The following is a 12966-nucleotide window of genomic DNA, read 5'->3' as shown; positions in this document are numbered from 1 at the left end:
TCATAATGGTGGCGGTTTTTTTTCTAAGACATTATCCTGCCACAGTAATTAGCTGGCTATATTCTGCTTGTTACAAACTCTCCTTCATTTTCCTCTTTTGCCTGTCTGCTTTATATTTCAGACATAACACTTACAACCAAGCAATCACTCCAACAGGCACAGTCAGTATTTGACAGAGTAGATAGATTTCCAAAAAGCTCTTATGAAAGCACTCTGGAAATTCAGGTAGGTAGACTTGACACACAACGAACTTCTCCTTTCAAAAAGTATTAAATAAAAGCATATAAAGTGAAAAACAGTAACTCTCACCCTTTGTGGCCCTTAATATATTTTTTTTTCTCAATTGAGAGCTTTTTTTTTGGTGCAAACTATATTTCAGAAGATTTCAAAAAGGGAGGAAACAACTCCTTCCACAATCATGTATGAAGGAAAACTTCCCTACCCTAACTGGGCACAAGAATTGCTTCCACCCTCTCAGACTCGTCCCACCTCATCTTCACTTCCTGGCTCCAATGGCTAAAGCCTGGGTGCTCTGGGAAACCTCTGCAGAGGCAGCAGCCACACCCAGGCAGGTGAAAAAACAAAGGGTCTTTGGCCAGTTYTTGCGCACCCTTGCAGGTAACCCTGCATGAATGAACACAGCCAGTGGTGTTGGCTCACTCTCACCACACAAAAGGCCCTCAATAGCRTATGATGATCACACGTTGCCTCTCTTCTCTGAACTTTGATACACAGGGTTTCTGCCTCACCCGAAGAAAAGCTGAGCAGAAACACACTGATGTTGTTTCACAGCCCTGTGCTATTTGATAAAGTCCCCATTTGTTGTGTTCCTTTGCCACCCCTTTTCTCAAGGCTGTATCTCTCACACAGCTGCTCCACATTGAGTTGGGGAATTCATTTGGAGACTCAGGGAAGCAATAGCTTGGCAATTCCAGCACTGCAAAGGCAAAGCTGAAATGCCTTTACACAGCACCTGCTGAGGGGACCTTTTACTGCTTTCATAATATGGAACAGGAGTTTGGCCCCAAGGGGAGGATCTCGCTATACACATGCAAAACCCCAGGTTCTGCCTCATTATAGTTATTGGCCTCCCAATTAACTTGCTTCCTGTGAGAGCTGGGAGGAAGGCTCATTGAGATTTCTGGCTTTACAGTTAGTGAAATCTTTTGCTTTCAGGACTGTGTATATCCCTAATTGGTGTTTGTCACTAGCAATTCAAAATACTTTTCCTAGGCCAGTTTCTACACACAGCATTACACCCACTTTTTACGGAGAGGTAAACTGAGGCACAGGACAGGACATCTCACCGTGGCAGTGCAGCACGTCCATAATACAGTCCTCAAGACTCAAGGCACTGYGTGCAATCTGCCTCAACACACCTTCTCTGATTACTCAGGTATCAGATAACTATTTGTTCGGCTTAAATAAGGAGTGCCAGGAACACCCATTCCTGGAAATGTTCTGTGTTTGAGAAATAACCGGGATGCCCAGTCCCCTGTGAGTTTAATCTAGGTCATCTAAAATCTCTTTCTGGTACATCATTCAGAGTCATCCATTGACAACACCATCTGCAACAATAGGACACTTCACTTGTAATTACATTAGCAAATGTAAAAATGCCTGAAATAAAAGTTATCCACTAAATAAGCTGTGTAATGCTGGCAGGCTATTTAATGTAAGCAGCATCTGTGATGCAGCACATACCCACAAAGTGTTAAACAGTGCTACTGTAGTAAAACTGTCAGCCTTGATTATTTAAAAGGTGTCTACCTGCAGGCTTTGCTTTCATTCCCTGTTGTTGTTAGTATATCCCACATGTCTGACCAGACTGGCCAATGCTCTGTTCATATTACACTTGGCCCCTGTTCCTCATTTATCAGCCATAGAGACAAAAGTTTGGCTTACCCTTTCAGAACAACAAAGATTTATTCTTGATGGCATCCCTCTGCAGTCAAATAAAATTCTTGTATATATTTCTCAACAAATCCACACCAAYGCCATAAACTGACGAGTGTTACAGCCAAGACAATGACTAATTGTTCTGATAAAAGATGAGGATCGTGCAAGTGTTGCAGTTGATTTTAACATATAATAGAGTTGACATTGCATGAGCCATAGTTTCCAAGCTCATTCACTCTTCCTGTCCACCACGTTCCTTCAAGTTTTTTCACCTCTGCCTGCAGCCCACATCTCATTCTCTACATCTGCAACTCCCATTTCATCTCATATTTAGTCCATATTAATTCCTTGCATTACTGAAAACAGGAATACTATCTAGTCACTCTCTACACCAAGGTTAAACAGTTTATAYAGCATTCACACCATGGCAGAAAGAATGTTTATACAATCTTTGTGTCTATAAAACATTAACATGCATGAAGCAATATGGGCTTATTGTCTCTGGTGGACATAGGGAGTAAAATACTTTTAAATGTTCCAGAATCTGCCCTTTCACAGCCACTAAAATAACTCGAAAGTTTAAAGGGAGCTCTCCCTGATTCAGCAGCTGTGGGAATGTGCAGGAGTTTTTTAAAGCAAAACATTAAAATAAATACAGTCTAGATCATCTTTGATGTGAACCTATAGCTGAGATTTATATTGCTTATCCCTATGAATTAGAYTAGCCAAAATTTTTAATACCATTTTGCATGCCTCGGAGAAACAGAAAGATAAAGATTTAATTTTCTCTGAATGGGCCATTACTAGCTGTGAAATTGCTCGCTGTTATCTACAGCAAAGCTCTTTGTGGTCTAGCTGTATTTGTTCTGCATAATGAACAGAATGCCAGTGGTTTCCATCTCCATACAGCTCCTCACTCAGGGCACTCCACAGACACGGCTGACTACCTTTGCTAGTTAAAAATGGAGTTACCAGAGGCAAAGAAGATTAAGCGGTCAAAACCCAAGTCTGCGGCAGAGTCAAGAATAGAATTTCAAGCTTCTAAACTATTCCCAAAGGCCTGTTTTAACCACTACACAGGACTGTGCTGGCAGGGTGCAACCACAGGTCGAGCTCTGCGCCAAAGGAAGAAGCCGTCTCTGGTGCTGGGAGCTCCACGCGCGGTGCCGAGCATGTGCATGTTTCCTTCCCATCCCCCAAATCTTCACGGAGCTTTTCGCGGGTGTCACAAGAGAATAAATGCCTGAGACATTATCTGCCCATTCCAAGAGTTCAGAGAATGTGTATGACATCATGGGCATGACTCCCCCACTAATCACATTATATGCTGTTTAACTTAACACTGCAAAGCTTTGTCTGATAACATTGTAAATACCATTTTATTGCAAATTAGATTATACCAACCTCCTCAGAGTTTAGGTCAGTTCTTGTGTGAGGTCCTTGTTCCCCCTCCTCTCTCCTACCCCAAATGGAATCTTTTTGGTGCCTAAAGCGAGGCATTTCTACAGAAGGAAGCATGAGAAGAAACAAAGGCTGAGCCATTATCAGTTTCCAAGTCGGCACTGCAGATTGCAGTAAGTGGACAGAAGACTCCATACATCTGTTCTTTTTCTCCCTCTTTCCTTGGAATAATATCAATAGGTTTTGTTTTTCCCTTGAAGCTGGCTGGATTTCATTAYAATGTTCCTGTGAGGTAGCATATATTTGAGATCTGTCATTTCCTTCTATCAAGCCTAAGCTCTGTTATACCAGTTGGTAGCCACAGTGCTCTTCTCCGGGCCTTAAGGTTTCAGATTTGTTTACAAAAGAAGCTGCAGAAGTGTTAGTTTATTTTAATTTCTTCATTTGATTCTGATTTTTTCTAATGACAGAACCAGACCCCAACTACACTAAATCATAGCCACACCAAAAATTTCAGTCACCGAAAATGTACAAACTTTAGCCTTTTAGCATGATCTTCAAAACCATTGCCACACTGATAGTCCCAAGTTTTTGCGAATACTTGAATTTTTATGTTTTGACATATACAATGCTGAAGGAGATATCTGAGAAGTTTCTAATCTTTTAGAAAACTTTAGCATCAGGATTTCCCAATACTACTGCATGAGAAGATGTTCCCCATCTTTCTTCTCCAATTTTATCAAGGCCGTAAGTATCCCACACTATTAAAGCAGGGTTTTGAGAATCCAGACTTCTGCTTGTTGTTCAGGACCCTRCACATCCTCAGGATAACTTTCTTGCAGGACATGGAGTTAAGGAATGCTAGCAGCTTACAAAGGGAAGTAAACACAATCCAGGTGACTGCTCAGACCAAAGCACAGCTAACACAAGTAAGGCACCAGTTAACTGCATTCAAGACAGATTCTCATGTCCTTGAGCAAACCACCTGGCTTCTGCATTCCTGCATGTTCCCATCTGGAGAACGGGCAACAGCAACGCTGCACAAACATAGCAAAGGATGCTGTAAAATAAACATTTTGAGATCTCACATGAAACTCAATCTACCAGAACTGTGATTACTAAATACTGCATTTGTGAAAGGTTAAGGCTACGGAAACTGGRTTCTGTTAACTCCTGATTTCTCAGGACAGATTTTAAGGAAACTCATGTTATGAAATTCAAGTGGCTCTCCTGAAAACAAACAAACCTTATCCTGAAGGAGGGTCATACACGTTTCTGTGCGTGTCAATCTGATGCAAGCAGGACTGTGCTCTCTTTACTGTGTCCTCCCTATGCTTGGGCTGTTTGCAGAACTCATCACAAATACACCTTTACAATGTTTTTCACAGCCTGTTTGATCGTCTCTTCACAGAGACATAGTGATGAAGCAACATGATTAGTGGGGCAGTTGGTTGCTTGGTTGTGGAATTATCTTACAATCAGCATTTCTCTAATCAAGTTTGCAAAGCGCCTGGCTGATTTTTTGCAAACAGCGGAATAATGCTGCATTTTAATTAGCTGATTCATTAGAAAAAAGAACTAACCTAGTATAGAGAATTTTTATACAGAAAATAATAATTACAGAATAATTATCAAATCAGATTATTTATATTTTTCAAGTTTTTATATGTCTCTTTATAAGCATGCTACACAAATTAACCTAGTACTATACAAAGGAACTTGAGTAATGTTACTCACATGAACAGCAGTAAARCTGAAAAGCTTCAGTTACCAAAAATGCACAAACTGGAGCCTTTTAGCATAAGTAGGAGAAGTAGTGGTTTTTACTTTATTTTTCTCTTTTCTTTTTGTCCCACTATTCTTTATTTTAGGATGTCTCATCTAATCATCTACTTCTAGAATAACTCTGAGCTCAGATTCCTAACTCCACCTCACACACCAGTATATTTCAGTTTTAGTTCTCCAGTGAGAGAATCAATGTCATCCTTAAAGACAGATACAGAGATAACAGGCCAAAAGTCCYACAGCAACCTGACCACAGAAAATTACAGACTCTGTTCCACTKGGTAAATCTGTGCCTCAGTCTGAGCAGTCACAGCACCAAGACTTAACTGAGGCTTTGAAAAAAACAGTCCCAGGTGATAAGGTGATAGCAAGAAAGCTCAATTAATCTTCATACTGATGTTCAATACAGACACCTACAGCGATTTAGCAAGGAGAATAAATTTAAAGCAGCAGCATAGATGAAAATAACACAATGATATGAGGATTAATCAATAATCCCCACAGGTATCACATGGGAAATTGCCAGGGCATTAACTTTGATATGAAATCCAGGTCATGAACAAGCCTTACTGCCAGAATGAGAGAGTAAGTGATATAACTGGTGATCATAACTAAGAGAAATAGATGTTTGACATCAGGGATGTTGGGAGCTTCCCGCAGACTAAGAATAGGGTCGATGATGCAACTCCTGCTGCTTCATATTCCACAAATKATCTGGAAATGCTGTGGGTAGGTGGTTGATGACACAAAAACAGTGGGTGTTAAAATAGTAAATTTAACTCAAAGTTCATGCATAAAAAATAATGGATRAGGAAAAAGCCATCCTTGCTGTATTTTACATCCTCTATTAGCAGTCATGAAAGAAACCCTGGAGAAGTGAATCATTCTCCAAAATGACCAGCACAGTGTCAACTGTCATCATAAACCATCCTATCAAGAATTTTTAGAAGAATGAGAACAAAGCAGAAAATGGTATTATTCCTCTGAATAAATACACAGTATGCCTATCTCTTCAAGACTGAGCACAGTTTTAGTAATTGTGGAAATACAAAGTCACAGAAAGGGCAAGAACCATGGTGTACCAAAGCTGCACATGAGGTGTTACAAAGATTTAACACAAGGAAAACTTAGGCAAGCCAGAGCCTTTCAACCTGGAAAACAAGGATAATAACAATTAAGTGCTAGACAAGCTGTTACAGCAAAGAAAAAGTAAACAGCAATGATTATTTTAAAGAATTCTTAACAGAAATAATAATAATAGGGCACCAACTCAAACTGGCAGGCAGCAAGCGGGTTCAAAAGCAAACAAAAGGAAGTTAATTTTCACACAATGCCTAATGATGTTGTGGAACTCATTGCCACGGRATATTATGGCAGCCAAAAATACAAGTGGGTTTTAAAAAAACGATTAGACAATTTTATGGAAAAAGGTCCATCAAGGAATATCAAATACAATGATACAGCTGCAGCCTCCAGCTCAGGAAGGTCTGTAAACCAGACCTCACTGGAAGCTGAGAGGGTTTACCAAAGGAAGTATCACTCTATACTCGTCCTGTTTTCCATATACAAGTTATTAGCCATTATCAAGAGGCAGGATATGGGGCTAGACAGACCTTTACTGTGACTCTTTTTTGTATTTGACTAATACTCACTGATGCAAATATAAACACACACCTCTCCATGGTCACGGATAATTCTATAAGAAAGTTACATGGTGCACATTTAGAAGAGTAACATAATAATAAAGGACAGCATTTTCTATTTGAGGAGTGCTAGAACTGGTTCTTGTGTTCAATTTGGTGTGTTCTGAATCTCTGTTTTCGAGAGAGGAGTTACACTGTTAACCTCTTTTTTATTCCCTAATTACAGCAAAAGAAGCAAGCTCCAAATGTCAGCTGTTAGTCACACAAGACTTGCACCTGGGTGGCTGAGAGCTCARCTTAAAAAACCCCAGAGAGATATAGGAGTAACTACCTACCTYGTTTATTTTATGCTGCAGAGGTGCTTCAAAACAGACTCAATCCTCCATCCCTGCTCTAGGTCTAGCGTAGAATTTGAAGCCAAGGTAGGTATTCAACAGTAGAGAGGAACAGTCCTTTAAGATCTTGTTCCTTACAGACTCCASCATCCTGAGCATGCTTTGCAACTTGAATGACTTCCTCATCTTCTTCTCCATCAAGGAAAACAGAGAGGGAAGTGACTCAGAGAACTCAGTACCCCACAGCAGCTCTGAACTATGAATCAGATGACAAACCTGCTACAACAGATTACTTGCCACCATTTTAATCATTTTTCAAACCATGGCTAAAAAAAGAGACCTTAAAAAGAAGGTGATAATGAAGAAATTTTACCAGGATTCTCTTATTGTAGTTTCTATCGTATCAGTTTTAAAATTATAGCATAAACTACAACACCAAAGATACAAGATACAAACAATCTAGAGAGAAAAACTGTGCATCAATCAGTAGCAACATGGCAAGTTGCACTGGTGGCAATATACTGCAGGGTAGAAATACATAGGTACATATTCTCTGGTACAGTTGACTGAAGGCATAATGACTCAGTGCTCCTGTAATTCTGGCCCAAATCCCCAGAAAAAAAGGTTACAAGTGGAGAAAACAGTATTATGCACCACTTTGCCCCAATAAAGGAGCCTTCTCCATTCCTCAGTTAGCATCCAGTACTTGAAGATGTATTAATGTGAATAATTTGAGTAAGGATTCAGACCTGTGCTCAGCCATGTCAAGGAACCTGTAATTTTCAAACGGGACAGAACCATGGCAAAACAACCTACCTGAGGTCAACAAAGCTCCCCATGTTCATTTGCACATTTGCCCTGACTTSTTTGCCTAAAGACTACAAACCTCAGTTACAGCAATCCTCTTCAGAAGGGAGTTCTCATGACTCAAGAGTCAAGCCAGAATGGTTCTGCTTCCTACTTGTTAACCCATACCAGGATTATTAAAACCAGCAAATCCAGGTTTGACACCAAAGGAAGAGGTGGGTACCTCCTTGTTTGAAAGTCACATCATTTATTTAAGCACCTGATCTCAAGACCCAGGTAGGCAAGTTTGGAGCTTTATCCTTAGACCGTTGCCTTCATTCTGCTACCAATTCTAAACATGTCAAAAAACCCAGTTAGTCAAAAAAACATAGTTCTATACCTTGATGGAAATTCTGTTGCCTTCCATTACAAATCCTTCCACAAGGAAAAGCAGTGAGATTCGTCAGCTCAAGGTTTGTTACATGCTTGTTAAYGCAGTATCCAGCACAAACAGGGTCTAGGGCCCAGAAGTGGCTACAAAAGATGATGATAATAATAGTAGCTTAAGTAAAACCAATCAAAGACAAAAACCAATAAACCATTCTCTGCTCCCCTTAAGAAAATTTGTTTATTCAGCCCCTCACAAAGAAGGTTGCCCTATTTATCTGCCCGGAGAGCTCAGACATTCCTTGCATGTGCAGCACAGATGGTCACCACACCACAAAAGGCAGAAAGGCTCACGGTGGACGTGTCTGGTTTCTAGATAGACAGAAACCTGGTCAGAGCTGCTGCTCCAGCAGGGCTGCTATGTATCCAAAATCTCAAACAAATACAAAAAGCCATCAATATAATTTGGTCACCATCTCTTAGTGGAAAAGGAGACTGTCCAGGGAAAAGGAGCTGTACAGTGACCTTGGTTGTGAGTCTTAATTCATTAGTGTACATAGATTGTTTCAAGATCCTGAGGTGGGAAGTGCTAAGGAAGCAGAAGTATTATTTACTAAAGCTCAAGGCTCTGTTGTTTCTTTATCCTCGGATATTCACGTCTGTTTTTGCATTCATGGCCATTGCTACTTTAAATTATTTCAGCTGTCTCGATCTTTTCTTTACCAAATGGAATAGCCCCAGGCAGAGGATATGCAGTATCTAGTAGCTGAGATACTGGGTTTGCTCATTGCAGTTATTTATCTTATTCTTTTCTAATTAATTTACTGTTCTGATCCCAGTCCTGGCTCTTCCTTTGATTTTATAGCCAGATATCAAATGTGGCTGCTCTCCATGGATAGAAAGTACTCTGCAAGTAAATGCCCTTAATATTTTTACTACCTCGCAAAACACACTTCTACTGAAAGGGGTCTGCAAGGTCTGTTTTAGCAAACTGGGTATAAAAATCATTGCTAATTCTTCTGAAAACTGAAAGGCAGAGCAGTTTGGCAGTAACCACTTTAGTTCCCAAGGTGGGCAATACAAACTGTAATCAAAGAATAGACCTGGGGGAAATGATAAAACTGAAGCAAAGCAGAGCAGAAAGTTAATTTTGTAACACTCTGTGTTCTGTACATAAGTTTTTGTCCTCCTTTAAGAAATCAGTGAGTGCAGAACTGTGTTCTGTGTAATACATTAAAAAAAATCACTAAACTTGTTTCTGCTTTTGGAGGAGTCATTCTAGCTTTCAGTACTTAAAATACATCCCTCTTTTTCTTCAAAAATACAGGGTAGAAATCTTTGGTCTTTTTTCCTCAGCTTAGTAAAAACATAAATAAACCAGGAAACTGAAGACAAAAAAAAWTTAAAAGAAAGATGAGAAAGCTACCTTTTCCACATCCTGTTGTGCCTAAACAGAACATGTTGTACCAGCATGTATGATTTCTCAATAAAATGTATCRCGGACACTTCAAAAGCTGACCATAATCAGGAGAGTTAAGTGAGGAATGTCAGCTTGGATGAGGGATTGTGCTGCTTTTGTTATACATTAGTTAAGCATGCAGGTTTGTGGGATTTTGCTTTATCTTGGATTTTACTGTAGTGTAATTGAACTCTGTTACCTTTTTCAGTTTCCTAAGCGTTCCACTAAGTGCTTGTGCGGATTTAGGTTTGAGGATATTGTAGACAGATCTAGAGGCAATTGAAGTCGGTGGCAGAAGCCTCTGCAGAGTTTAGCTAGTCCTCTAATGCGGAAACTGGGTTTTCCTTTTACTTCTTAATTCCCCTGGGATCAGCCCTCAGACATGTGCAGAAATAAGGATTCAGAAACACGAATTTGCTATGGAACCACAGGCAAACCTCACACTTACATCAGCAAAACCAGGATTCACAGAAAAGTGTATTTGATTGTAGTGGGATCATTCACATTACATGAATTTTATGCATTAAATTCACAGCCTTAACAGTAATTGCAGGCTTGGGGTATCCTGTTGGCTGTGACTGGCCCCTCATCATCTGGGACCTCTGTCATTTTCACCAAAGCACAATTTATTTCCTTCATATACCTCATCACACCTGAGTCTTCACATAGATACTACAACAATAAAATCATAATCTTTGCAGTGGGATGCTTGAACTTCTCAAGGCAATGATATCTCCATGTAACCACACATGATAAACAAATAGTCAACAAACACACCAGCAGATTTTACTACCTCTGAAACAGCCTATATTTTCATTTAAAAACCATGAGTTTAGGCTTCACATGTCAAGTTCTGCATCAACACCCCTTTTATAGCCACAGCTCTGACAGGAAAAACCACCCMAAATCCTATTTAAAAACCAGACTCCTCACCCACTGCAGACACACGGGCGGGTGTTTCACATCACAGTATCACAATTTCCTTCATGTCTTCACAAAAGAACACTGCCTGGTCTGGGGGAAAAARTCTGCAAGCAGGAACCATTCTAACCCTGCCCCGGGGGTGATGTGGGGAACAGCACCCTTGTGAGGGAAAGAGACCTGCTGAGGGGAGACCCATCATGGCGGGAATCCCGTGAGGGGGAGAGACTTTCTGTGGGGAGACACCCACCATGGTGGGAACCCACTTAGGGGGAATCCACTGTGAGGGAGATGCTCCCTGAGGGGAGAGACCTGCTGAGAGGAGACCCCTCATGGCGGGAACCTCTTGACAAGGAGAGACTTTCTAATGGGAGAGACCCACTGAGGGGGAGACACACCATGGCAGGAACCATGTGTGGAATCCACTGTGGAGGAWACACACTCTGAGGGGAGAGACCCATAGAATAGACCTGCTGAGAAAGAGACCTGCTGCCAGGAGAGACACTCTGAGGGAAGACCCACAATGGTGGGAACCCACTGAGAGCATCTCCATGGTGTGGGAGACATTCTCTGAGCGGAGAGATTCATCATGGCGGGAACTCCCTGAGTGGGAACCCACTGTGAGGGAGACACATTCGGTGGGGAGAGATCTGCTGAGGGGAAACCCACCATGGGATAGACTTGCTGAGGGAAAGAGAACTGCCAGGGGGAGAGGTGTACTGAGGGGAGACTCACCATGGCGGGAACACACTGAGGTAGAGACACCTTCTGAGGGGAGAGACCTGCTGAGGGAAGAACCGCCATGACGTGAACCCTCTGAGGGGAAACTCACAGTAGAGAAGATATKCTCTGAGGGGAGAGACTGGGAATGCACTGGGAGTATATCCACAGTAGGGCAGACACTCTCTCCAAGAGGAAAGATCTGCAGAGGGGTTAGATCTGCTGCGGGATAGACTTTCTGAGGGAAGAGACCTGATGAGGGGCTAGACCCACTGAGGGGGTACCCATCATGGCGGGAACCCATTGAGGGGAATCTGCTGGAGGGGAGAGACTTTCTCAGGTGAGAGAGTCTACTGAGTTCTCTACCACCATGTGGTAGACTTGCTGCAGAGAGATGTACTGAGAGGAAAGAACTTCTGAGAGAAGGCTTGCTATGGGAAGAGACCTGCTAAGAGGAGAGACACTGCTGAGACCTGCTGAAGTAAGAGACTGGCGAAGGGGACAAACCCACTGAGGCGCACCTGAGATGAGTGCATACCTGCCATGGGGGGACTTGCTGGGGGGAGAGACTGTCTGAGGGGATATCCGCTCGGGATGAGACCCSGCTCTGGGGATACCTCGTGGGGGAGACCCGCTGAGAGGACATGACCGATGCTTCAGCTCTGCACACTGATGCCCTCCGGAAGAGCCGCTGCGGCAGAGCGGGCTGGCGGCTTGGGGGCAATTTTGGGCTTGCGGTTGGTTGGTTGTGGGGTCTTTGTCCCCTGGCGGGGCATGGCGGAGGGCGCGGGCGACATCCCGCTCCAGGGACGGGACAGGATAGCCCAGTCCCAGTCCCCGGCTCACCTGGGCCACCTCGGCTCCCGCGATGGGACCCTCGTGTCCCCAGCGCCCCAGGGCGGCGCGGAGCGAGCGGCAGCGCCGCCTGCCGGGCAGGGCGGGGTCCGTCCCTGCCCTCGCCCCCTGCCGGGCCCGTCTGTGCCCGGTTCTGCCCGGTTCCCCCGCTCCGCTCCGCTCCGCTCCGCCCCGCCCGGCTCCGTCTGTCTGCAGCGCGGCCGCAGCTGCCGGCACAGATACGGTGTCGGCGGGCCGGGAGAGCGCGGAAACACCTGTTTCCAACATGGGAAAAGTGGGGCGGGAGCCCGCGGCGGGGCCGGGCAGCGCTGCTCGCCCTCCCTTCCCTGCCGCCGGTTGTAACCCGGCCATACAGCCCGCAGGATCGCCTTTCAGAAAGATCGCATTCCCTTTTTACACGATCGGCTGAAAAACGCGTCTCGACCCTCTCCTCACGTGTTGTTTTTTTCCACCCCGTCCGTGCTGGCGGGTGATGGGTGGGGGGGGCACGCTCGGGGCTGAAGCGGTGGCGGCATCGACGGACTCGGGGGTTCCGACAGCCCGGGGCCACCAGCCCACGGGGGGACCCCGACCGACCCGACCCGTGCACGGTCTGGGGTCGCGGCTGCGGGGCCGGGCAGGGCCCGGAGCGGGTGCGTGCGGGGGCTCCATGATTTCATCGTCGGCTGTCGGGGACCTGCCAAGAGCTGTTATGCCTCACTGCGATGTGTAGCTTTTTCCTGACGTTTTTTTATAATAAAAGAGGGAGTGAAGCGGGCCCTTTTTTTTTTTTTTT

General features: G+C 43.7%; 1 protein-coding gene across 1 annotated transcript in view; it reads left to right on the top strand.

Moving 5' to 3' along the window:
* Positions 1-12663: 12663 nt before the first annotated feature.
* Positions 12664-12966, top strand: part of FGF16 (fibroblast growth factor 16) — an 11959-nt gene continuing 11656 nt past the window's right edge. Inside the window, exon 1 of the mRNA XM_057370161.1 lies at positions 12664-12823. Coding sequence (XP_057226144.1) covers positions 12664-12823 — 160 coding nt within the window. The remainder of the gene's footprint in view (positions 12824-12966) is intronic.

The sequence above is a fragment of the Malurus melanocephalus genome, unplaced genomic scaffold (assembly GCF_030028575.1).
Source record: "Malurus melanocephalus ecotype Western Australia unplaced genomic scaffold, MMel_1.1 scaffold_120, whole genome shotgun sequence".
Classification (NCBI taxonomy): Eukaryota; Metazoa; Chordata; class Aves; order Passeriformes; family Maluridae; genus Malurus; species Malurus melanocephalus.
The sequence above is the reverse complement of the archived record's forward strand: the minus strand, read 5'-3'. Positions and strand labels throughout refer to the sequence as shown.